The sequence below is a fragment of the Setaria viridis genome, chromosome 2, assembly GCF_005286985.2.
Source record: "Setaria viridis chromosome 2, Setaria_viridis_v4.0, whole genome shotgun sequence".
NCBI lineage: Eukaryota > Viridiplantae > Streptophyta > Magnoliopsida > Poales > Poaceae > Setaria > Setaria viridis.
Genome location: NC_048264.2, coordinates 41843295 through 41867867, shown reverse-complemented (window position 1 = coordinate 41867867; position 24573 = coordinate 41843295). Strand labels below are relative to the sequence as shown.

Sequence of the window (24573 nt, the reverse complement as noted above, 5' to 3'; positions counted from 1 at the left end):
GTACTTCATGCATGTACCGCAAGTTTAATGTGACGGGGAATCTTCTTTTTGCATAGTACCAAAGTTGGGATTTTGGGAAACTAAACAAGACCCAATTAAAAACAAGACCCAATTAAAGTCCTCCAAGTTTGATCGCTACACTCGAGTCTGGCCACTCTCACTCGCAAGCAAGCACGAAACGACGTGGCAGGAACACAGCCACACCATGACACGAACCATAATAACTTCGACCAATCCATCCTGCATACCCTACGCCATTCCGATCCCTCACGCCTCGACAGCAGCCTTCAGCGCCGTGAGCCGCGCCTGCTCCGCCGTGCCACCCTGAGGAGCGCCGCCGGCGCCGCCATTGAACAGCAGGATGGCCAGGTTGCCGATGCCGAAGTAGATGAAGCAGCCGGAGTGGTGCGTCACGAAGGACCCGAAGTCGGTGCCCACGATGCACTGCCATCCGGGCCCGTACGACCGGTCGAACTCCTGCAAAAACATGTCAGCATCAGAAACCAAAGAAACATGTCACCATTCTGAAAAGGCGTTCAGTGTTCGCTGCAACAACGAACGGTGACCGGCCGACCGACCGACCTTCTTGATGAACCGGGCGATCTCGGTGGAGTCGACGGCCTCGAAGTCGTCCAGCGCCTTCCCGGCCAGCCGCAGCGCGTCCTGCTGCATCGCCTGCAGCATGTCCGTGTCCCCGATCACCGCCTGGCTCTCCAGCATCCTCGCCGCCGCCGCCGCCGCCGCCTTGCTCTGTCGCTCCACGAGACTACGACACGGTGGCCGGCTAGCCGAGAGGAAGCGGAGCAGATGCCGGGGCGCGAGATGCGGCGAATGCTTCGGGTGGCTCGTCACGTTATATAGCCATTACCAAATGGGGCGCCAAATTGAATTTGAGGCCGGATTGGGAACGACGGAAAAGAGCGTTCGATCGCGTGCTGCTCGACATGTGGCCGCGCCGGGCGCACGTGCCTCGGTGTTCGTGGCTCGGATAGCGGCGGCGTGTAAAGAATTCGCCGCGTCCAACGCCGGCCACTGAAGAGATCGTGGAGGACCCTGCTCCACTTGGCTGGGAACCCGGGATAAGGCGGTAGAACGCTCGAGGCTCATGGACGACACTTTCGTCGCGCTTGCATGCACATTGTCGCCACAGGTTTTGGGATGGGCCGTTTGCCAATTCGCCGTCGTTGGGCCCTGGTACAGGCTGGATATCGAGGCTGTGCTCAAAGGAACTGCTCTAGAGCAACTGCTCAAAGGAAGTGCTCTAGACCTCCGGTAGAATCAGGAGGTGCTGCATGACTGAAACTCTGGATGAGATAACTTGGGACAGACAGTATTTGGAGCTTTTTTGGATATGAAAATGGTGAAGAAATGGCATATCGTGGCCGAGTCATGCTCATAGAGAGCTGTGGCCCACTAGAACCAGCAGACGGCGTGTCACGATACGGTGTCATTTTCAGAACCAATTGTGGACCAAGTTATGCAGAGTTTACAATGAAATTGATCTGAATATTGCTGTTAAGTTAATCGGTCTCATCAAATTTGTCAGTGATCTTTGGCAGTGATTTGTTCATGAGAAAGGTGTCATCGATCTGCCTGCAGGTGTTGGGTCGTGTCACACACAGGAGTTCTTCAGAAAGTTTCTTCAGTTGTGTGTTGCGTCCTTGTTTATCTGTTTTATTGTGATACGCTCTTCATGAATCTGCACTTTATTTTGTTTGTCTTATGTTGGTCTGTTTTTTTTTTTAGGGTTACGACATTTGCATGCAACATTTTAAAGATAATTTAATTTAATATTTCTTTGTAGATTCTTTATTCACCAGTCCCTATAATTGTTCCTGCCTTCGACCATTTGTCTTTCTCGACTGCATACATATTAATTCAGTCTTGTGTCGGAACTGCGGCAGAGCATGTGGAGTGGTTCGGGTATATCCAACTTATTCATTTTCCTTTTACCAAACATATCACTTCTTTATTCCCCAGCACTTGATTGAACACATCAATCTCTATGGAGTGCTGAAGGGATCGGTAAGATGACCAACCACTGATGATTCTAAACTTGTTTCCAGCTTACATTCTACGGTAACATATCTTGGATCCCAAACATTCAGTACAGTTTATTTTTTATAACCTGGATCTTGGACTGTTCTACAATCCTGCTTCATGATCCGGCAGGCTGCGTCAACAGTAGTAAACAAACACTGCTGCAAGAAACTACTAAAATTTAGCAGTAAATTAGTGAAAAAAAATAGTTTGTCATTGAAGAATATCAGACATGGTTCATTGTATCACAAACTGCATGACAATTTAAGACAACTAATTAAAGGATGCATGCATGTCAAACTGATGGTTGGTGGTGTTTTGCTTTCAGTTGGCTAATTTTAGGTAGCGAACGCTCTCCAATAATATTTTTTGATAAAACTTCACCAGTACAGTACTGTCCCAAGCAACTGTTCTGTAGCACTGGCTTGTCTCTTGAAAGCTCGAAAAGCAACTACTCCACCGCATGATCTTGGATAGCAAAGCAAAAGCAAGGTTCAGATTGGGTACATCTTCGTTCTACTTTGGATTACATGCCTTTCCGTCTAAATTACCTACTCTTGAGATCACCTAGTCTAATGATGAACTAGATTGGATCATATGCCACTAACTGTCAAGTTTGATTTTGTACTTTATAATCATGTCTGTTTCAGTATTAACTGCACTCACTGCATCCAGAAACATTTCTTTCTCCTTTTTTTATTAAAAAACATTTCTTGCAGAGACATGACAAAATCCTTGAGCCACTCAAAGCACCTAGAGAATCAGCATGCGCTAGGTTTGACAATCAGCGGCCAAATCTGCTGCGATGATTTGAGTCAATGCATAAACATTGCAGCAAAAGATAGCTGTTGGCTTACAAACTTTTTTCTTCTCAAGAAAGTGGGGGTGGCTTTTCCTCTCCATGGGGAAACCGAAGCTTTTACTACCATATCATCCTATGGGCTATAGCACATGTACTTTGTCACCCACAACCACTTTCCATGGGACCAAAACTTTGGGAGCGCTTTGCGAGCCACTACCCATGATGATCTTGAAGGGCAATCATGGGTCCAGATCAGAGATCTGTCCCTTTTCCAGGATCTCGTATTACCAATTTATTGAGTTTGTCCAGAGAACAATGGCATTATGAGGAGATGGGTCCAAGGTTTCTGAAGAACTAACTACAGGAGATGAGTGGTGGCTCATACAATCAGGTAGCCACAATCTGTGTGAAAGTTCTGTACAGACTTTGCCTTCATTTTTTTTCTAAGGAGGAGATGGTCTGTTATCCTGCTAGGTACTGATTCCAAACAGTAGACGATTCCAGCCATGCATACGTGACCACTGCAGCTGCATTTTCCGAAACATTATTGATTGATTTCATATCAGTGATATTGGTAGAGTCTCGCAGCTATCCATCCACAGTTCCAGCCACATGTGCTGAGCCCCCAGCTCCCATGCAGGCATGGGCTCTCACAAAGTCACAATCCATCCAGAGACAATAATCCGACGGACGTACCGATGCAGCATGCAGCCATACACGGCAAAATCATGCTAAATTGTTCTCATCTCTGTTTGCCTGATGGAATGTTCACGAATCACATGTTTCCATCCTGCACTGTTCTTTACCACGGCAATGCAGCATCACGGATCACACTGCAGTAACAGACCGGTAGCTGAGCAGAGCAGGTAGCCGATGCCGTTTGCCTCTCGCTCTCACATGACCAACCGCCAAGTATTCTGCGGATCTCCAGAAAGAGGAAAGCGGGCGCCCTTTTCTTGCCATGAGGGCAACAAGACCCTTGTGTGATCCTTGCCATGCAGAGCTTTTTATGCATCTTTTCCTGTGCTCCTTTCGCCCTTTGTTCCTTCACATCCACACCAGCTAAAGCGAGGCTCTCTCGTGAGGTGCAGGTGCAGGTGCAGCCAAATTAAGGAAGGGCTCACATGAGCGGCGTAGAAGCGAAGCGCAAGTGGATAGAAATGGACCCTTTCCTAGGCGACGAGAAGATTGGCAGTTCTAGAGTAGTAGTTTTCATGGCAGGATTGCATGCATGGCACGATGAGGCAGGCGCACAGGAATTGCTCCCGTGCATGCGCTCTTGTCCAGTCGCGCGCGTTCTTCGGCGTTGAGTGGATGCTTCAGTGCCAGTGCGGCAGTGCTTCGTGATTCTCGGCTGCAGGCTGCGCTGCTAGATGCCTGGACTGACTTGACAGACTTTGTTCGCTTTGCCATGATGCCATCGGTCGATGCTAAGAACTCGATGTTGCATCTCGTGATGAATCATGCGTCCGAGCTGTGGCGAGTTTCGTTCGTGGAAAGTGGTCACCACGTTGAGATTTTCGGGGATGGAAATTAGATAGGATACCGTTATATATTGCTCTTTCCACTTTTGTATCCATATTTTAAAATGAATTAGGATACTCTTGAATCTTTAATACAGATAGAAATTGGACTATCTGCACCTCAAATTATAAATTCTCTTTTCATTTCAAAAACCAAAGGATACTTATATTTAAGAACAAAAACACATAAAAACTAATAATGGTTTGAACATGTATATTGAGTTAATACTTTCTTAGAACCATTATAAATAAATTATTAAAAAAATAATATTTTGATTGAAAACCGGGCTAATATGTTAACCAAACACTGAGTTAGATGAATAAAAATATACCATTAATATTTCATATTTTTTCTATTTTCACAACTACACATTTATTTACACCAATCATATTACAAGTCATAAAAATACAACATGGGATATATAGCATTGCCAACATTAATTGAAATTAGAAATAAATAGTTTATACAATTTAATATTTTTATTATTCATAGATACCATTCTAAAATAGTTTCAAGATAATTATTGCAAATTTTAAATAGATTCAATTTTTAATTATTGAATGTGCGCAATTTGAAGTTAAATTGTATATCATTAGTCATATGATTAAAATTAATACCATTAACCATATTAATATCAATAGTCATAGATACAAATCTAAATAGGTTCAATTATAATGACTATTTTCAAATAGTTTCAAAATAATTAAAAATAATATATTTTGTAGCCTAGAGAATGCATGAGTATTGAGCGTGCTATGTAGATAATGCTAGGCATCCATGATCCATCCATATTCGCATACTACATAAAAAATTGAAACCATCAGTAAAAATTTTACTACATAAAAATGAATGGTTTATTTAACCGAATTTGAGTCGTGGTGTTTGTCAGTGCAAAGAGTAAGAAATGAGTTCAATTCTAGTGTATCATTATTTTATTCTCTATGTTATATCTAGGACAATGAGTTGTTCGAACCAAAAAGGAGTATATCATCCAAACCATCAGTGAGAAGTTTTACTACATATAAAAATAAATGATTTATTTGACCGAATTTGAGTCATGGTGTTTGTTAGTGCAAATAGTAACAGATGAGTTCCATTCTAGTGGAATAGTGGATACATCAAGCTATATGAATGAGCATTGACATCCATCCTGAAAGCTCTTGATGTGGCACTCAGATGCAGTATCAGCGTCCATATTTTTTATGAAAAAGAAATAAATATATTGGCACAACCACTGATTCACACACACACATAGACGTTCAGGGTGACAAGGTCACGTACCTTGCTATCAATGAGCAGTACACCGCCTATGGCCAAATAAATAGCCATATTTGTGAGAGATACAATACAAGACTGATGAGGAGGTTGTCGTGTCGGCTTGCATAGTTTCGTCTTTCACCGCACAGAACAAGATACTGTATATTTGTGTTGTTCAAATGGTTGACACTTGAGCTGGAGAGGGTTCCATATTTCTCCTCTATGTGCGCCTAGCATTTGAGCGTGTCACGCGATCCTAAACCCGTAGCCAGTGGACGCTGGCAGGCTTGGTCACTTGTGCCGCTATTCCATTCCCCTCGTCGTGCGCTTGCCGCTCCGCACCAAAGCTCGCCGATCCCCAGGGCAGGCGGGGCCTCGTCGTCGTGTTTCCCCGAGAAGCCCAGCGCATGCATCAACAGTCGCGCGCTCGTGCTGCGCCTGCGCCCCGGCCGGTAGGTCCACCGCCCACTGCCGGGCCCACCCGCCTCCACCTCCACCTCCATTAACTACCTGGAAGACGCCAAAGCTGCCCGTCTCTTCCAGTTCAGCGCCACCGTGCAGTTACAGTTATCACACTCCACGCACCGCTGCTTCCTTCCACCTCTCCTCTCGTCCTCGCTCGACCACCACCACGATGCAAGCTCGGCGAGAATCGAAGAGGTGCATGTGAGCCTTCTTCGGAGAAGGAGCTGACCGATGCTGCTGAGGCAGTGAGCTTGGACAGGACAGGAGGATGGGAGAAGCAGGGGAGGAAGAAGCGGCCGCGCCGGCGGCGGAGTTGAGCCAGAACGAGGAGCTGGATGAGCAGGGGATGCTTGCGGAGGCGCTGGACGCCATCAGTTCCTTGGTCTCCGCTTCCTTGTCGGCCACGCTGTTCCCGCTCAAGTGGCAGCTCATCAGGGACCGGCTCAACCGCCTCCACGCCGGCCTCGCCGACATCACCGTCACCGGCGCCGACGACGACAACGGCGAGGACAGGTGCGACGCGTTCGCGAGCCTCCTGCGGGACGTCGCGGCGACCGCCCGGGAGGCGCTGGAGCTGGTGCCGCGCAGCCAGGGGCGGCACTACGGCGGCGGCAAGCTGCGGCTGCGCAGCGACCTCGACGTCCTGGCGGCGGCGCTCGACGCGCACGTGGCGCGGCTGGACGAGGTGTACGCGTCGGGCGCGCTCACGCGGGCGCGGGCGCTGGTGGTGCCACGCCCCGGCGCCGGCGCCACCCGCGATGACGTGCGGTTCTACGTGCGGGACCTCTTCGCCAGGCTCCGGGCCGGCGGCGCCGAGATGCGGAGGGAGGCCGCCGCCGCGCTCGGCGAGGCTCTGCGCGACGACGAGAAGTGCGTCCGCGTCGTGGCCTCCGACGTCCCGGACGGCGTCGGGGTCCTTGTCTCGCTGCTCGAGTGCCCCGACCCGCGCGTCCAGGAGGAGGCCCTGGAGGCGGTCTCGGTGATCGCCGGGTCCGACGCGCACAGGGGCGACCTGGTCGTCGGCGGCGTCATCGCCCCCGTGGTCCGGGTCCTCGACGCGGGCGCCGGCAGCACCGCGGCGGCCAAGGAGCGCGCGGCGCGGGTGCTCTGCAGGCTCACCGAGAACTCGGATAATGCCTGGGCCGTCGCCGCGCACGGTGGCGTCACGGCGCTGCTCAACGTGTGCACGGACCACGGCGCGCGCGGCGGCGAGCTCGTGTGCGCGGCGTGCCGGGTGCTGCGGAGCCTCGCAGGCGTGGACGAGATCAGGAAGTACATGGTGGCCGACGCCGGCGCCGTGCCGGCGCTCGTGTCGCTCTCGCAGGGCGCCGCCACGGACGACGCGGCGCGGATCCAGGCGATGGAGCTCCTCGCCGCCATCGCCTCCGGGGACAGCTCCGCCAGGGAGGCCGTCATTCAGGAAGGCGCCGTCGAGTCCCTCGTCCGCGCGCTCGACCCGTCCTCCCCGACGCGCTCCTCGAAGGCGCGCGAGGTCGCCCTCCGCGCCATCGACGCGATCTGTCTCTCGCCGCCGACCTCCACGGACCGGCTCCTCGCCGCCGGGTTCCTGGACCGCGTCCTCTCCCTGCTACGCAACGGCGACACCACGCTGCAGCATTGCGCCCTCAAGGCGGCGCACCGCCTGTGCCAGGTGTCCGAGGAGATCAGGAAGGCGATGGGGGACGCTGGGTTCATGCCGGAGATGGTGAGCGTCCTCCGCGCGGCCAAGTCCCCGGAGGCGCGGGAGATGGCGGCGGACACGCTCTGCGCCATGGTGTCCGTGCACCGCAACCGGAAGCGGTTCGTCCAGGATGACCGCAACGTGGCGCAGGTGCTGCAGCTACTGGGCCCCGAAGAGGAGAAGCCCACGCCGGCGAAGCGGTTGCTGCTGTCGACGCTGATGCACCTCACGGACAGCAGCTCCGGCCGGAGGAAGATCATGTCCTCGGAGCACGTCAGGTACAGACACCACCTGTCAATCACTGACTAATCGTTATGTGTTTTTGTTCATCACATCTCATCTCACTAGAAATTCTCACGATCTGTTTGTTATGTTTCCATGGCAGGAATCTCGAGAAGCTCGCGGAGACTAATGTCCCGGACGCCAAACGGATCGTGAAGAAGCTTGGCGGGAGCAAGCTGAGGAGTATTTTCCATGGCATCTGGAGCCTGTAATCCTTGGCGACAAGAACTAGCTGTCACTTACTAGTACTGTACCTCTAGCTAACACACATGTTCCTTGCATCTTTTGTTGCTGTGAAGGAATCAAAGAATGAATCACCCAGTGATTTGTCACCCCATGTGTATATCACTCATCACTGTCAAATAAAAGTGCGAGTCCATTCAACAACTAATCCATCCACCCAGTGACTGCATCAGCATCAGAAAATCGCACACTTTTACCTGTGCATCGGATGTTTTCCTTCTTGCCGCTGGGCACATTCATCTTTGACAGAAAGGTGGGCGGCGTGGACCATGGCCCAAATGAGTGATGGAAACCAATCATTCAGCAGCAAAATGGCAAATCGATCTGAGCTTTCGCGATCGCGCGGTAGGGTCGCCTTCGCGTTATGATCTCTCGCGGTACAGTGCGGGTACTGCGTGCCTGCCTGCCGACGAGCTGCGATCATGGGCTCAAGCTAGCTCTCGCGATCGCAATAAGTCGCCGTCTTCTTTACCTCGATCCATCCATGTGGACACACTTATTGCACGCAGAGCTGCGGATCTATTGGCGACTGGTCGTCTTCTCTGACGCACTCGATCCATTGCTGCTGTGTCTGCAGACCTTTTGCAGGATGTAAATGTAACTGTGCGTTTATCTCGCGTGCTGCAGCATCTGCAGGTGTTTCTGAAGATTGTACTATCGAGTCAAAGCAGGGCAATAAAACTCTCTGACTGGTCGTGGAAGATACTGTAAATCTGCAATGTCGATGCAGAAGCACGGTCATTGAACATGAACAATACACGACTTTATGTGCTACACCAGTAGTTTGGATTCAGTACCGTGTGGCTGAATCTGAGACCTGGACCAGTGAAATTTCCAGCGTCACAATGCCGAGGCATTGGCGCGTAGACCTGCCCCGAGCCCCCGATCGACCGTCCGTGCTTCCGTTGCTCAAGCCTCGCTGTCGAGAGCCTGAAATGACCAATAACTGGCTGAAGGAGACACGCAACATTGGCATCAGCTTGATGGCTGCTTTTCTAGTTTCCTGTCCCCCTCTGAGCCGAACAGTCAGGTCAGTCCTTGTTCGATGAGGAGGAGCATTCGCTTGCTTCAAGTTTCAGACAAGATGTTTGAGCAGCTAGCAACTCAGCATGACTTCAGAGGTATGAGCCGAGATGGCAGTTCCGGCTACACGTACCTGTCGTGAGAAGCTTCAGTCAGAGACGTTGGACAGCGCATCTCCAGACACGGGTCGTTTATTCAGACAGGAATGGTTTCTTTTCGACGGGCAGGTTCGGTAGTTTGTTCCCCGGTCATCACTGAGTCAGAGTCAGGCGAGCTGCCTTTTCCAGCAGCCATTCACTGAGCAGTGAGCACATGAAAACGTCTGCCCAACAAGCAATTCCCTCTGTTTTATTTTGATCTCCAGTTTCCAACACCGGCCAACCTTACAATTGGTCGCACCATCAGCTTCGTAGTGGCATTGGCCCCTGTGATGTGCAAGGTGTCTGTCTCCAAGTCCGAGGCAGTTGAGGGAGGGGAGGCGCCGTTCTGCAGCAATCAAGAGCTTTTTGTTCTGGAACGTCAACGCTTAAAAGTAGTTCCGGATTTCTGGAAGACCGTGAGATGATTGTTGGGTTAGGTTGGCTACTACATCATCCAGAGATTATGTTACTCTGACGCTGCTTTCTTTCCGACTTTTTCTTGTTGAAGTTGACCACCTATAGAAAAGCTGAGCCCTGTCAACAGAGACCTAAAAGCTTTGCTGACTAACAGCATAGGGTCCAGGGACTTTGTGTTCTAGAGGTTCTCAATTAACACTGGGAGTCGGGGAAAAAGGTACAGAAATGAAAACATATCAAAGGAAAAGGGAAAGAAGGTGCCTAATATACATGCTCTCATGTGTCTGTTCTCTATTATTTTTAATCTTAACCTTTACCTCAACAAGGCGTTTGTAGTCCAACGGTTAGGATAATTGCCTTCCAAGCAATAGACCCGGGTTCGACTCCCGGCAGACGCATCTCTTTTTTTTGTTTTGCCGCAGCTGGCCGCCGCGCAACGGTCCTGTGATGCCGCCGTGCCGCGCCCGGGCCGTCCGGTTCAGGGTACACCTGTATGTGACGAATTTTTGGGCTTCATCTTCCTCCGGTGTTGTAGGTGGTGATCCAGTCCATCATGAGCGTGAAAGATTTGGGCTGATCTAGACCGACAAAAGCCCATGAAGGGATTGGTCCTCTCGCGCGCGCGTGAAGGCGCTCAGGCCCAGCACATCGATGGGCCATAAACTATCATTTCAAACAGCTTAAGCTCAGTATTTTTCTTCAGCTACATTACCGGAAATTCTCAAGCTGCTGCGCTTCACATCTCTGATCTGAACATTCAGCTTTGCAATTTGAGATCTGAGTTCACTTTGCTCTCCCCTTCCTTTCTTTGTACACTATCTTATCTAGTTTGCCAGCACCTCTGCTACCGTATCACGACTCACGAGCAGAACCCTCACAGAATGCGTCGCTACTCCAACTTTCGCCCGGTCTGCAACTCTGTATGATCAAAACTGAAGCGGACGTCCGCCTCGCTCCGAGTCATCTCGGTGCCTCTGCTTGCCACGTTTCCTGCATACCCCCACACAATCTCAGCGCACGGGCGACGGGCACGATCCACAAATCGCTAGTGCCCATCACTTGGGATTCCAAAATCAAATCACAGGCGAGAGGGCGGGCACCCGTGGAAAACGGTGATAGCTGACGAGCCAGTGAGCCACTCACTACAGGCACCAAGCTCGTGGCCTCAAATTCCTAGAATCCATTCCGGCCCTTTTTATTTGCACGTGACTGCGTGTGGGCAAACTGGGTGTCATTCTCGGAAGAATGTAGACCAGAATCCGCACATGATTGCACGTGACTCGGACGGCATTAGCGTTTGGAAACTGAACGAGTAAATGACCAAAGAATACAGCCCGCCAGTTTGTGCTCCATCCGCAAAAGAGAATGCGACCCCCCTCTCTGATTTCAGTGATTTGATAATGAGATCAGCCGATCAGGGACTTCAGGGGGGAAAAAAACAGACAGGTCGCACGTGTCTACTATCGGTCGACGAAATGCACTTGCTTAAGATTGGGATGAAATGAAGGGAAAAGGAAAACATTTTGCTATTTGCAGGGTACGTGAAGCAAATATTAAGTACGACGAGGATCGAATAATATACACTGTAGTTTGGTGTTAATCTACTGCTACTAGTAGTAGTAATTAAGGCCCATCTGGCCATCTTAATTGTGCACACCCGTGTTGCACATGTCAATCGATTCCATCGGTTAACTTGTAAGTAGAATAGTGGCTGCTGGTAGGTACGATTACTGGCGGGGCCACTCGTTGATGTGATGAAAAAGGAATCTGCTTGACTTGTAGAATATTGCCCGGCGGCTCGACCAGCCACACGCGCGTCTAGGCCTTTGCGTGCAGCGACGTGAGTGAAAGAGATATGCACGCCGCATGCCGTGCATTCACATATCTTATGCTCACTGACGATGAATATTCCTGCTGGATAAACCTGCTTTACCAGCTGGTTGAATGTGACAGTGAAAATTGACAGACTTAACTGGTTGAGGTAGCCCGTGAGACCAACCGGTGAGACCGTGATCGAGTGCCCAGCAGTAGGGATGCAGGCGGGGCGGGTTGTGGACAGCCACAACCCACATGCGTTAGCCCGCAAAGCATTTTCAATCAATCACGAGAAGCCGCTAACCCGCATGGGAATTAGTGTGCTTGGTTAGTGGGCCTGGTGGCTGTGTCCGCAAACCCCGCGAGCGTCCGAAAGAATCATCAGCGCTAGTCACAAGGCCTGCTGGCTCTCTTTGAGGTGGACGTTGGTGCCATCGGAGGCGTTGCTGGCAGGGTCGATGGCGACGAGAGGTGGAGCCTGCATCATGTTGCGCATCGTCTGGCAGGTTCCTGGGCGCCCCGTTCCGCGTCGACGCTCTCGTGCTCGGCACCGGCGCCGGCGCCGGCGCTGGCGTCGTGGCCGTCTAGACCACCATCACGTGCGACGATCGGCGTGGCCACGTGCGAGAGGTGAGCCTGCAAGCAGAGGGCGGCGAAGGCGGCGGCGTCATCGTGCTCTGCTGCTCCGGCGTAGTCCCGAGGAGCTACGATAAACTCCGGCGGTCGCGCGAGTGCATGGCACAGCTTATCGTCTTCAGCTGATCCGGCGTCGGCGCGGCGACGTTCCTCGGCTTCCTCGTTATGCTCACCCTCCGGTGACCATCGTCCGGCGGCGCCGGGCAGCACCGTGGCGAGCAAAAGAAAGGAGATGGGCGTTGTCATGAAGTGGGTCCTTGCGGGTTTTCGCGGGTATGCAATATTGTTTTGTGGGCTTAGCAGGCGAAGATTGTTTAATCCGCGTGGTTATTGCAGCTCGGCCGCAACGGCCACGAGCGGCAATTAAGCGGGGCGGCCTCGTGGGCTACGTTACTACCCAGCAGCATTGACCTTGAAAATATCCTGCGCTCAAGGAAGAAAATTACATCGTCCTCATGTAGGTAGCTCTGGTGGTCTTGCGTGTCACTGTAATTGACTACGGATACGGATACGGCGTCAACTGTAAACATCTCACAGGTCAGGTCATAGCGCGTGTGGTCTTCTTGGCGGTAAGAACTAGGAACAGAACAAAACGACAGTTGAAGTCTCAAATTAAACCTGAACGCACGCTTTTTCACTAACCTTTGGCACTTGATGGACGGAGCAGCATGCTTTCCTGCACGCCTTGAACGAAGAAATGGCGCGAGAACCGCCGCCGCTGAGCTTTCCACGTATGGCTCAGGGTTTTAGAACTCGGGCTTTACTGGTAGCGGCACATTGTTCATCTGCTGCTGCTGCTACTTGCACTCGCGCAGCTCAGTTTCTTAGGACGTGCTTTAGTCATTTAGCATATTGTTTTGGACTTTGGGCAGTTGGAAGAAGCAGATTACATATTTTAGTACAAAAGCAGTAGTAGTTTGTTTTCGGATTTCGATGAGTGCATCGTAACAGTATTCAAACATGACAACGTGTAGATTACACACCGTAGGCCCATGCCGAACGAAAAGTCGAAAAACTGTACTGTTGACAAACGGTGGTGTGCAAGTATGCAACGCACCACGCCATGCAAAGTTGCAGCAGCTCTTTCTTTTGTCTGCTAGTCTGAATATTCTTGGGTTTTGCTGGATGTTGATTGGTGGACCGCAGTCTAGGACTCTTCCTCCTACGAGACTTTTTCAAACGAGGCTGCTTGTAGGGTCCCACTTTCCACAAAAGGTCACCACGGACCACAGTACGATCCCAATCCGCACATTTTTTGGGCTCTTGCCAGCCGACTTGGGTTGGGCAGCAGCATCGTAGGAGTATCAATCAAGTCAAATCTCAGCGGGGTCTTATCCCGGCAACAGTGAAAGCCCAGCAAGGACTCGCAGTCGACTGGCAGCAGCAGTGGTTGACCCGGCTGGTTGGCATTGACTGGCGAGGCGCGAGAACGAGCGGCACATGCGGGAGCTGCTGCGTCCACACTGACAGGCACACGTCTTGGGGTGGGCTTGACCTCAGCGCCGGTCGCCGGACCCGTCCGCTGGCTTCGCTCTCGTCGTCGCGGTGACGCACGCGCATCGGCCTCTCCCTCCCCCCTCTTGCTCGGAACCATGGCATGGCTGGCCCGTCTTCTTCGCGTATCCCAGTCGATCGTTGACTCGGATCGCAGGCCTGCCTTCCGCCTTCCCCGTCCCGTCCCATGTGCTTAGCTTCTTCTTAGCCTTGTGTACTTGCGGTTGCCTCCTGCACTCCTACTGGCATGCCCTTCCTAGTTCCCACAGAGACCGACATGGGCGCCGTAGTTCCGTGGACCAGGCTAGCTTGCTCCGACCGTCGAGATCGGCATCCCTTTGACCAAATTATAGCAGTTAGCTTGCCATTACCCAGCAAGCCATTAGTGAGCCTAGGATCGTGACCGGCGCTTGGCATTACTCACGCATGCTACCGGGCTACAGGCCGGACGGGACCGGTACAAATGGGAGGCGTCCTTGTCGCGTCCGCGATGCGGCGACGTCGACATGGCTGCAAGCTAGCGTATCCCAGCGATCCCACACCTGCGGCCTAGCTTTGCCCGCACCGGCTCCCGGCGCGGTCCGGCCAGCTAGCCCCGAGCGCCCGCGCGCCTCTGCCGCACCCTCCTTTGACTCCGCCGGAAGCCGCCGACTCCAGCGACGAGAACGCAGTAATGTGGTGGCGTGACGACGCCACGCACGCACACCACCACGGCGGCGGGAGCCAGTACGAAAAGGAGAAATATCTCAGGCAGATCGTTCCTAACATGTGCCCGGATCGGAGAAAACGCCGTTGGCGGCGGTTCGCCGTGTCTGGCTCGATGGCTTTTCTGTACTAGTATATACGTGCTGGCGCACCGGTCGGCGCCGGACCAAGGAGATAGTAGATGAGGCCATGGTCGTCCGAGCTAGCAGATTAGCTGTCCGACGGGTACGCAGCCGACCGGCCGAGCCAGTCCCGGGGCACTGTTCGCCCACGATGACTGCGACGTGCTCGCGCTTGTGTTAAACAATGCCTCCATCATTCCGTCCAAGTCCCAACTTCCGTGGCCGCCGAGCGAGCATGTGTTCGGTGAATGCAGCCAAGTTGCGCACTTTGGATCTTGTGGGTCAGCATAGCATGTCACGGCTTGATCATAAAACGCCGCATTCCATTATCTGATTTCGTCGAGTTATGATGGTTAACCTAAGAATCTACATCATCGTTTAGATCAAGACCCATAACCTAAGAGAAAACTGAACCCTTTTATTCGGTTCTTTCTTTGCGCAAATTTGCCATGCCGCAGCCTGGTTAATCAGTTTCATCTGTTTTAATTTGGACCAGCGTTGAGCCGTTGACCCATCCACATGTGCTCAACACTTGCACAGCCGGTTCCACGTCAGCAAGCGTACCTCACCTCCCATGAGGAAGGCAACGGCATGCACCTACCCACCCTGCCAAATTAAACCACAATCGAGGAACTTGATCAGCAAGAATCGGATTCGCCATTAACGCTGCTACGCTACGCATGGAGCCTGCATGACCTGTCGCCGAGTCATCAGCAGGTGTGACTCCAGAAATCCAGACACAGCACAGCAGGAGATCCCCCCGCTAACTGTTCTTCTACCCTCGAACCTAATAATGCCGTTATCCACTGCACGTTTACATTTCGCAGCGAAAACGGGAACGGAACGGATAACACCGCCAGCCCATCTCGAGCGTGTACACGCACGCGTTCTCGCGGTGGACGGCGGCGAACGGCGACCCTCCTCCCCGCCGTCGCCGGGAGCGGAAAGCAGCTGGCGCGCCTGCACCGGCGCCGTGTTCACATTAATGGCCGCTGGGTCTTTCCAGGAAGGAAGAAGCGGGGGTGGTGGGGCCGGTAGCTGGGATAAAGATTTATCCACGGCCACAATTAATGAACGGAAAAACAAGCGCGGGCGGGAGGGAGCGTTGGCCCCACCCTGGCAGTCTCACCCTCCAGCTCGTCGCCCATTCACATGGAGGCCCCTCGCCCCGCCTATAAATGCCCGCCCGCTCCTCCCCCGTCTCAACAATCAACGCTGCCTCCGTTCGCCTCTGAACTCGCAGACGTTCCCATCTTCTCCGGGCGCTCACGAGCACTTCCATTCTTTTCCTCTTGGCATAGGCCTTTCGTGAAGTCTTCTGTGTGGAGCTAGCCTGTGATCGTGTGAGGCGAAAGCTTTGTGTGTTTGTGGTTTGAGTATTGGGCAGTCGCCATGGCCGGCGGCGTGGTGGTGAACACCGGAGGGGGCAAGGACTACCCCGGCAAGCTCACCATGTTCGTGCTCTTCGCCTGCATCGTCGCCGCCACCGGCGGCCTCATCTTCGGATATGACATCGGCATCTCTGGTAAGCTACGCATCCCGTCCCTCTGCGATGTTCTTCTGTTCCTGATCTTTTTCAAAAAAAAAATCATGGCTATGATTAGAAAGAGAGAGAAAACACACTCTCTGTTTGCATCTCGCACGCTGCTCTGTTCTTGCAAATCAGGGTATTTTCTCGGGCGCAGTTCACCTACCGTGCTGTCGGGAGACCCGACGCATGATTTTACACATACAAACAAAACTGCGATATTCCCCCGCCTTTTCTTTATTTGGTTTCCCAGATTCTTTCGCAAAGCCAAGAAGAATCTTTCCATGCATCACCTAGCCTTCTTTTTTCCAAATAAACAAAAAACATCACCTCAGATCATTCCTTCAGAAAATTAGAATAGTCTTAGAAGCAAAAAATCAGTGGCAAAGCAAAAAAAAACTGACGTTTGTTCGTGATGATCAGGTGGCGTGACGTCGATGAACCCGTTCCTGATGAAGTTCTTCCCGTCGGTGTACCGCAAGGAGCAGGAGGCGGAGCGGAACCAGACCAACCAGTACTGCAAGTTCGACAGCCAGCTGCTGACCATGTTCACCTCCTCGCTCTACCTCGCCGCGTTGGTGGCCTCCTTCTTCGCCGCCACGGTGACGCGAGTGGCCGGGCGCAAGTGGTCCATGTTCGGCGGCGGCGTCACGTTCCTCATCGGCGCGGCCCTCAACGGCGCCGCCAAGGACGTCGTCATGCTCATCCTCGGCCGCGTCCTCCTCGGCATCGGCGTCGGCTTCGCCAACCAGGCCGTGCCGGTGTACCTGTCGGAGATGGCCCCCGCGCGCCTCCGTGGGATGCTCAACATCGGGTTCCAGCTCATGATCACCATCGGCATCCTGTGCGCCAACCTCATCAACTACGGCACCGCCAAGATCAAGGGCGGCTGGGGGTGGCGCGTGAGCCTGGCCCTGGCGGCGGTGCCGGCGGCCATCATCGCCATCGGCGCGCTGTTCTTGCCCGACACCCCCAACTCCCTCATCGACCGCGGCTACACCGACGCCGCCAAGCGGATGCTCAAGCGCGTGCGCGGCACGGAGGACGTGGAGGAGGAGTACAACGACCTTGTCGCCGCCAGCGAGGAGTCCAAGCTCGTGGCGCACCCGTGGCGGAATATCCTGCAGCCGCGCTACCGGCCGCAGCTCGTCATGGCCATCGCCATCCCCATGTTCCAGCAGCTCACCGGCATCAACGTCATCATGTTCTACGCACCGGTGCTCTTCAAGACGCTGGGCTTCGCAGACGACGCCTCCCTCATGTCCGCCGTCATCACGGGGCTCGTCAACGTCTTCGCCACCTTCGTCTCCATCGTCACCGTGGACCGCCTCGGCCGCCGCAAGCTGTTCCTGCAGGGCGGGACCCAGATGCTCGCCTGCCAGATCGTCGTCGGTAGCCTGATCGGCGCCAAGTTCGGGTTCTCCGGCGTGGCGGAGATCCCCAAGGCGTACGCCGCCATCGTGGTGCTCTTCATCTGCGCCTACGTGGCCGGGTTCGCCTGGTCATGGGGACCCCTCGGGTGGCTGGTGCCCAGCGAGATCTTCCCGCTGGAGATCCGGTCGGCGGGGCAGAGCATCAACGTGTCCGTCAACATGCTCTGCACCTTCATCATCGCGCAGGCGTTCCTCCCCATGCTCTGCCGCTTCAAGTTCATCCTCTTCTTCTTCTTCGGCGCCTGGGTGGTGGTCATGACCATCTTCGTCGCGCTCTTCCTGCCGGAGACCAAGAACGTGCCCATCGAGGAAATGGTGCTCGTGTGGAAGAACCACTGGTACTGGGGCCGCTTCATCCGCGACGAGGACGTGCACGTCGGCGCCGACCTCGAGATGCGCGGCGGTGCCAACGGCAACGGCAAGCTCGCCGGCATGCAGTAGCCCGTGACGCCTGGGACGTCGCTCGCTGCTGACGGTGTCGGCCGGGCAATAATTTACTCATACGGCTTTATTCTTCGGGTTTAGCGGGAAATTTAAAATGGTTTAAGATTCACCGTATTATAATCATCGCAGTAGGTAGGATGACTGGATGATGACGAACAGTCAACTGGTCTTCGTCCCCTGTCTTCTTTTTTCTTTGTGGGGTATGGATTGGATCAAATCGAAGTATATGAATGCAAGTTGCAAATTAAAACTCTGCCTTTCTCCGTGCGCATGGACTCTTGCTGACTACAGGGTACTGAGTACTGACTTTCTGATCCACAGCAATTAAAGTTGGCACGTTTGCATGTCCAAAAGATTTTTTTTTAAAAAAATGCGGTGTTTTGATTGATTTCACACGGTGATCAAGATCAGCGAGCATGAGATTTTAAAATGAGAGTTCTGGAATTCCAGGGCTGCAAAATCTATTCGTTTAAACATGCGGGCGATTTCAAAATCAGCCATATGGCGGCAACAAGCTGGTGTGCCTTTGTCGGCTGATCATGTGCCCGTTTAGCAGCGCAATGGCTTTTGGCGTGTACCCACCTTGTACTCTCTGGAAAAATCTTTTCGCTGGGCGATGAAAATTTCTTCAGAAATCGTTCGCGCTTAAGTAGATTATGAGGCGACGAAAATGCACCGCGGTATCCGAGAATCAGTCACGGAGCTGCCTACGATTTGCCTTCAGCTGGCGAAGAATCTGCGGAAGGCCAACGAGCATCAGAACATGAATGATCGAACGCGAGCCCTTGTTTCTTCTCCTCTTTCCTTTCTCTTTCTCCATTTTTGTGTGGCATCACGTGGATCCTGGGTCACCCTGTTAATTGGGTTGTAACCCATGTTGTAACCACACCAATCTATTCTCATAAGAAAATAAATATAACCCACCCTAAACCAAACCTCCACTATCACACACCACACCACCCCAAACTTACTATTGCATAAGTTATACAAATTACTTGCCAAATATGGTTACAACCCAATAAGAACCCATTAGGTACCCAATAAAAACCCATTAGTTAACTTTTTTTTTTGAGTTTGTATGTGACTCTCAACGTGGGGCCCACATGTAAGTCTAGCCATACTACTTTGCACAAAGTAGCGGACTGTCAAGCTAATTCATCTGCAACAAGTTTCGGTCAATTCATCCAAAATTTTAAGGTGTGAACACGAGGTTTTAGTTTTAGGGTCCGACTCTTGACGCGGGCCCCACATGTAAGTCCAGCCGTACTGCTTTGCATACAGTAGCGGACTGTTAAACTAATTCATCTGTAACAAGTTTCGATCAATTTATCCAAAATTTTAAGGTGTGAACGTGAGGTTTTATTTTTAGGGTCCGACTCTTGATAGATGAGGCTCCAGGCTTTTGGGTTCTTAATGGGTCTCAACCCACGGGTTGAGAGTCTTTTAGATCCAAAAATAATACCACACACCCCAAACACCTTCCAAACTATTTATTTGTAAAACCCAAACCAAACCAAACCATCTAGCAGGCCAACTCATTATAAACCAATTCAAATGAACTTATTATATAAACCAAACCATTAAAACCAATAAACCCAACCCAATTAACAGGGCTAATCCTGGGGGTGTCGTGTTCGATGAATCTCTGAAGCACCCTGCTTATTAGAATTGGATGGATGGGATAACGACGCCGTCAGCATCATGAACGCCACCTCACGCCGTCAGCCTCCGCGCCGGCTCTGCCGCGCTACCACGGCACGCTGACACGCGGCCGAACCACCGGCTCCGTCAGGTAGGACTAGGCGTACGCCCGGACTACTACGCTGTGCTTTATGCGTTATCCACTGCCTGAAGCCCTCAACTACTAGCTGTGCCTGTTGTTGACAGATCCGCAAGCTGTCTTCTAGAACCTGCGCCAGGTCGACGACGTTGGTGAGCCATTTCGATCATCCAAAAGAGCAGGTTAACCATGCTTGTAGACTAAGACGTACGATCTCTAATAGACGAATCTCGGTCAGGCAATTGGGCCTTTCTCGAGCGCCCATTGTGCCACGTCGACTACTGATCTGCGTCGTCCATTCACTATCCTTAATTAATCGCACGGTCAGAACAGGCCCGTCAGTTAGCAACATTGTCCAGAGACTTCCTCGTCCCTCTCTCTGGTCTAGAGCGGCGATGGTTCTGAAAGAGAATGCCGCGCTGACGCTTCTACATACACCAGACACTATTTATTTCAATCCGAACCAGCAAACCAAATTCCCATCCAAACCCCTGGAACATCCAATTAACAGAGCACATCTACAACCGATCAAAAAGAAATAGACGCAAGCAAATCGACACCGTCGACCGGCCGCCGTGCAGGCCAGGCAAGTTTGACGGGTCCTTTACTTTGTTACCAGAATTGCAGTACAGGATAAACAAATATCTCTTTAATAATTATTAAGATGATGGATCCAAACATCCATAAATTCAGCTAGCTAAATTTTGGATGGATGGATCCAAATAAGATCTTGAACGCTTACACTTTAATCTTGCCTGAACGTTATCTGCAATGAACGCGCTCTAAAAATTTCAGTTTCCCGTTTAAGAAATGCATATTACTCTGCTTGGCTTGTCATGCAAATCCGGCGGGTGAACACAAACCACGAAAAAAGATACCAATTACCAAGCTAGAGAATACTCTTCTACCCCGCCTAAACAACGAGCTAACAAATATAAGCTGGTGGCCTCAAAGGATGGCGTGGCTTGGTTTTCCCATTCTGCATGCTATTGTGCGCAACGAACAGGAACATAATGCGGTAAAAATTTCAAGGAAATTCATGTGGCGCCACTAGCGTGTGTTTATTGTGGCAATTAACCATGCTGACAACCTCATTCAGGATCTTTATCCATCGTTTTCTTTGTAACCACACACACCGAGCACGTCCTAACCCACAAAACATTGTCGAAAAAGAGCGCGTCTCCGTCTTATCCACGACAGAAGCAGTGCTACATCACAGAATCAGGAACAAGAAGAGCGTGGCGGAAGTAAATACAAAGGCAGGCAAATGGAGCCACCAACTCGGCGATCCCTCATCCATGCTCTGCTACTACTGCTAATCTGTCGTCTTATCCACGCCTGATTCGGTCTCATCCGGGGCCCAGGCGCTTTTCCTCAGTTCCCACGTGTTCGATCCGGAAAAGCGGGCGAGAGCGGATCGAAAGAAGCCCAACGCAATTACGACCCCATAGAGAACACCACCAGACCAGATCCAGCTCGAGAGCTAGCTAGGCCCGCGAGATCATATGACTAGCGGGCGATTTCGAGCGACCGCGACGTGCTAGCGTCACGGGCTCGTCGTAGCGGGAAAGCGATGTGCGTCGCCCCGGCCGTTCTGGATTAGATTAGCGCGGATTATTAATTGCGCGCACGCGGCCGCGATGTGCGCGACAACTTTTTCCAGGAAAAACCTGCGAATCCGCTGCACCAGTCCACCCCCGTAAAATAATCTGATCCATCGGCAAGCCCGAAAGGTGGTTGTTGGCTCGGCGCTGCTGCGCCGGATTACGCAAATGTGATCCGGATAAATTTGTGGATAACCCTTTGTTTTCTCTCCCGGCGGACGTGTAAAGTGATCGATCCCGGCCGTGGCCAGCAGGCAGCATCTACCAGCTACCGCCACCAGTTTCCTTCCGGGTACGCGCGCATGCCACACGTGACAGGATCCGATTCGGGGACGCGCCACCGGCCGCGCGTTTCGCTCGCGTTCACGATCGCTCTCATCGTTGGGCGGCGACGGGCCCGTTCCGTCAGCGTATCGCTGCTACGTGCTACCATATCCACACACATCACGGGTTCGTGACCTGGCCTTTGGTGTGCCTTCCAAGCTAGCCCCAATGGAGCTGCAGGACGGACGGTGCGCGCGTTGGCGCGCGCTGGAGCTGACTCCCCTGCAACGGCCTAGGACAGCAGCAGCACAGCGGTGCACGCATGTGGTACACGCATGGGACGGATCAGCAACGACCCCCACAGTGTAGGAGGCTGGCTAGGTTGCATGCAGACGTGCCAGCACATGATGCATGTCTGGCTTGAGCGAGAATGAGCGCAACAAAATTCAAAGCCGGCTGCGCACGAATTTCCTCGATCTTCCATCGGATAGGCACAGGTTTACGCCGCTTTTGGATGTGCCCGGAGCTGGGTTTCGTCAACACTGGATCAGACGGAAACGTTGGCATTGGCAATGCGAGGACTAATGACGCTGTCTTCGTTGAAGCTGCGAATTCAGAGGCCCCGCCGCGTGTGCTCCGAAGCCGTGGAAGTCAAGCACCCGGTGACTCAGCCAGCACCTGGAACGGAATTGATTCGGGGCTTCGGGCTGGTCCGCGGGTGGGCTCGGCGACGCCCACCGACCGTGCGGATTACGGGGGCGGAGGCAAGTGCGGAAGTGCGGCACGGTGTGGGCCGCGGACTGTGACAGCGCCACAGCGGGTCCGGCGGACCGGCGCCGTGGCCGGGGGGAGTCGGTCGTCCCACGACGGCGTACAGCTGGTGGAAACCGCGGTGGAGCCCGGGCCAAAGTTTCCGCGCTCCGCAGATACGCATGCGTCACCCGTCGGCGGCGACTCCCACTTGGACGGAGTGGACGAACGTGCACGGTGCACGCGCTCGAAACTTTGATCAGTGATGGGGGCAAACGACTTTCTAGTCCAGTCTGTTTATTTTTTAAAAAATATTGGGTTGGATCCCCTAAACTTTGATCTTTTTATAAGTGATGGGGTATATATATGAAAACAATACCTTTACAACCGGTCACTTGCAGAGTGAACCTCTCAACGAACTCATGCTTGTCCGGTCAGCACATCCGCCTCTGCTTGGCACTTCCCCTTCGCAGGCAGCAGAGTAGAGCACCGAGGGAGAGGCTGGAAGCAAGCTCCCGAGGCCCGAGCGGACGAAGGAGCTTCAATTGATGAAAGGGCAACGGTGGCACGACAACCAAGTGGCTGAATACTTGAACTACCGAAGGTTCCACCGTATGGGCGCCTGTAAAATCATCACAAAGATCAGAAACAGATGCATGTCGCCACGATGGCAAAATCCGATAGACGAGCAATGAAAGAATAAAGAAGAGGATCCTTACACTGTTACACACCAACCCAGTTCCAACTCCATCAGGAACTGGAAGACGTACCTTGATGCTAAGCGACAGGGGATTTTCATCACAGAGGATGCCATCAACGACAAATACCCGAATGCAACACTAACCCTGCCATGGGCAAACTAACCTACCCAAAAGTTACTTATTAGGAAGGCGTATATACATGCGGACGTCGGACCCTGGTTCCCCGAACTAGAGGCATGAAGGCTACCAAAGACGTGGAGGATGGAAGAGGGCTCCATTTTTTCTCTCTTTAATTCAAAACGACTGACGCAGAATGTTAGGTGGGCTTGATGAGCCTCGTTGAGCATGCAAACATCAGTCCCTTGACTCGGGAACACCACCACCCATTTCGAGTCTTGTGGGCTGTCCCAAATCGGCCTCGTTTGAGCCTTGTTCCTTCCTCTCGACCCAACATGAACCTGCTTCTGGAAAGAGAAAGGCCGAGAACCAAAGGCGTTGTTGGACTGAGTTTTAAACAGGCCTGCTGCCCATTAACTTACCAGTGCAGGCCAGCCCAGGTATTAATAATCGGCCCATTTAACAGAGCGGACGGGCGCCAGGCTGCCAGCCAACCCACAGAAGAAAACAGAGATAAGTCTCGATAATTTTTGCCAGGCCCGCCGCCGACAGGTTCGGCCGACGGCGAGTCGGTGACAATCATCAGGTCGGACGTCGATGTACGATCAGGTGCACGGCCACACTCGCCAGCGCACGCCAATTAAAATCCGATCGCTGTCTCCGCAAGTTTCATAGTGTCGAAGCCAGCCGTTGTCGGTATCTGATCGACACAAAACTCCACGAACTGCACCGTGACGATCACGCAGGATCAGCGAACGTGTAAGGGGCTGTTTGGTTTCCGTTTGCTTATTTTTAGCACGTGTCGCATCGAATGTTTAGATACTAATTAGGAGTATTAAACGTAGACTATTTACAAAACCCATTACATAAGTGGAGGCTAAACGACGAGACGAATCTATTAAGCCTAATTAATCCATCATTAGCCAATATTTACTGTAGCAACACATTGTCAAATTATGGACTAATTAGGCTTAATAGATTCGTCTCGCCGTTTAGCCTCCGCTTATGTAGTGGGTTTTGTAAATAGTCTACGTTTAATACTTCTAATTAGTATGTAAACATCGATGTAACGGGTGCTTAAAAATAAGCAGCAGGCCTCAGCGACACCCACAGCACTGTCTGTACTTTGTAGGCTCGTCTGCTAACCCCAACCAGCATACACGTAATAGACGCACGACTGGCTACTACTGTAATCTAGTGGCAATGATTGATTAGCATTCAGCAGCGGCTCAAACGTGGTCTTGCTGTTTGTATGTTAAAAAATTACAGCCACCCCGGCGGCGGATCCAACCACTCGCCGACACGG

At 52.3% G+C, this 24573-nt stretch overlaps 3 protein-coding genes and 1 non-coding gene across 4 annotated transcripts; 3 read left to right on the top strand and 1 right to left on the bottom strand.

Moving 5' to 3' along the window:
- Positions 1-14: 14 nt before the first annotated feature.
- LOC117845664 (uncharacterized) lies at positions 15-1041 on the bottom strand. Its single transcript, XM_034726728.2, has 2 exons — positions 583-1041; positions 15-477 (listed from the first exon to the last, which is right to left on the bottom strand). Exons 1-2 carry the CDS (start codon positions 718-720, stop codon positions 268-270), a joined length of 348 nt encoding a protein of 115 aa, XP_034582619.1. The 5' UTR covers positions 721-1041; the 3' UTR covers positions 15-267.
- Positions 1042-5952: 4911 nt separating this feature from the next.
- Positions 5953-8442, top strand: LOC117842155 (uncharacterized). Its single transcript, XM_034722519.2, has 2 exons — positions 5953-8047; positions 8155-8442. The coding sequence occupies exons 1-2, from the start codon at positions 6357-6359 to the stop codon at positions 8261-8263; spliced, it is 1800 nt and encodes a 599-aa protein (XP_034578410.1). The 5' UTR covers positions 5953-6356; the 3' UTR covers positions 8264-8442.
- Positions 8443-10200: 1758 nt separating this feature from the next.
- Positions 10201-10272, top strand: TRNAG-UCC (transfer RNA glycine (anticodon UCC)). Its single transcript has one exon. It is a non-coding gene; the product is annotated as a tRNA-Gly (tRNA).
- Positions 10273-15841: 5569 nt separating this feature from the next.
- LOC117844589 (sugar transport protein MST6) lies at positions 15842-18304 on the top strand. The gene is made up of 2 exons (XM_034725311.2): positions 15842-16171; positions 16598-18304. Exons 1-2 carry the CDS (start codon positions 16039-16041, stop codon positions 18046-18048), a joined length of 1584 nt encoding a protein of 527 aa, XP_034581202.1. The 5' UTR covers positions 15842-16038; the 3' UTR covers positions 18049-18304.
- Positions 18305-24573: the final 6269 nt, after the last annotated feature.

Coding starts and splice junctions, on each gene's coding strand:
- LOC117845664 (XM_034726728.2), bottom strand. CDS start 720: ATGCTGGAGAGCCAGGCGGTGATCGGGGACACGGACATGCTGCAGGCG. Junction 478..582: donor TCGCCCGGTTCATCAAGAAG/GTCGGTCGGTCG, acceptor ATGTTTTTGCAG/GAGTTCGACCGGTCGTACGG.
- LOC117842155 (XM_034722519.2), top strand. CDS start 6,357: ATGGGAGAAGCAGGGGAGGAAGAAGCGGCCGCGCCGGCGGCGGAGTTG. Junction 8,048..8,154: donor ATGTCCTCGGAGCACGTCAG/GTACAGACACCA, acceptor TTTCCATGGCAG/GAATCTCGAGAAGCTCGCGG.
- LOC117844589 (XM_034725311.2), top strand. CDS start 16,039: ATGGCCGGCGGCGTGGTGGTGAACACCGGAGGGGGCAAGGACTACCCC. Junction 16,172..16,597: donor ATATGACATCGGCATCTCTG/GTAAGCTACGCA, acceptor CGTGATGATCAG/GTGGCGTGACGTCGATGAAC.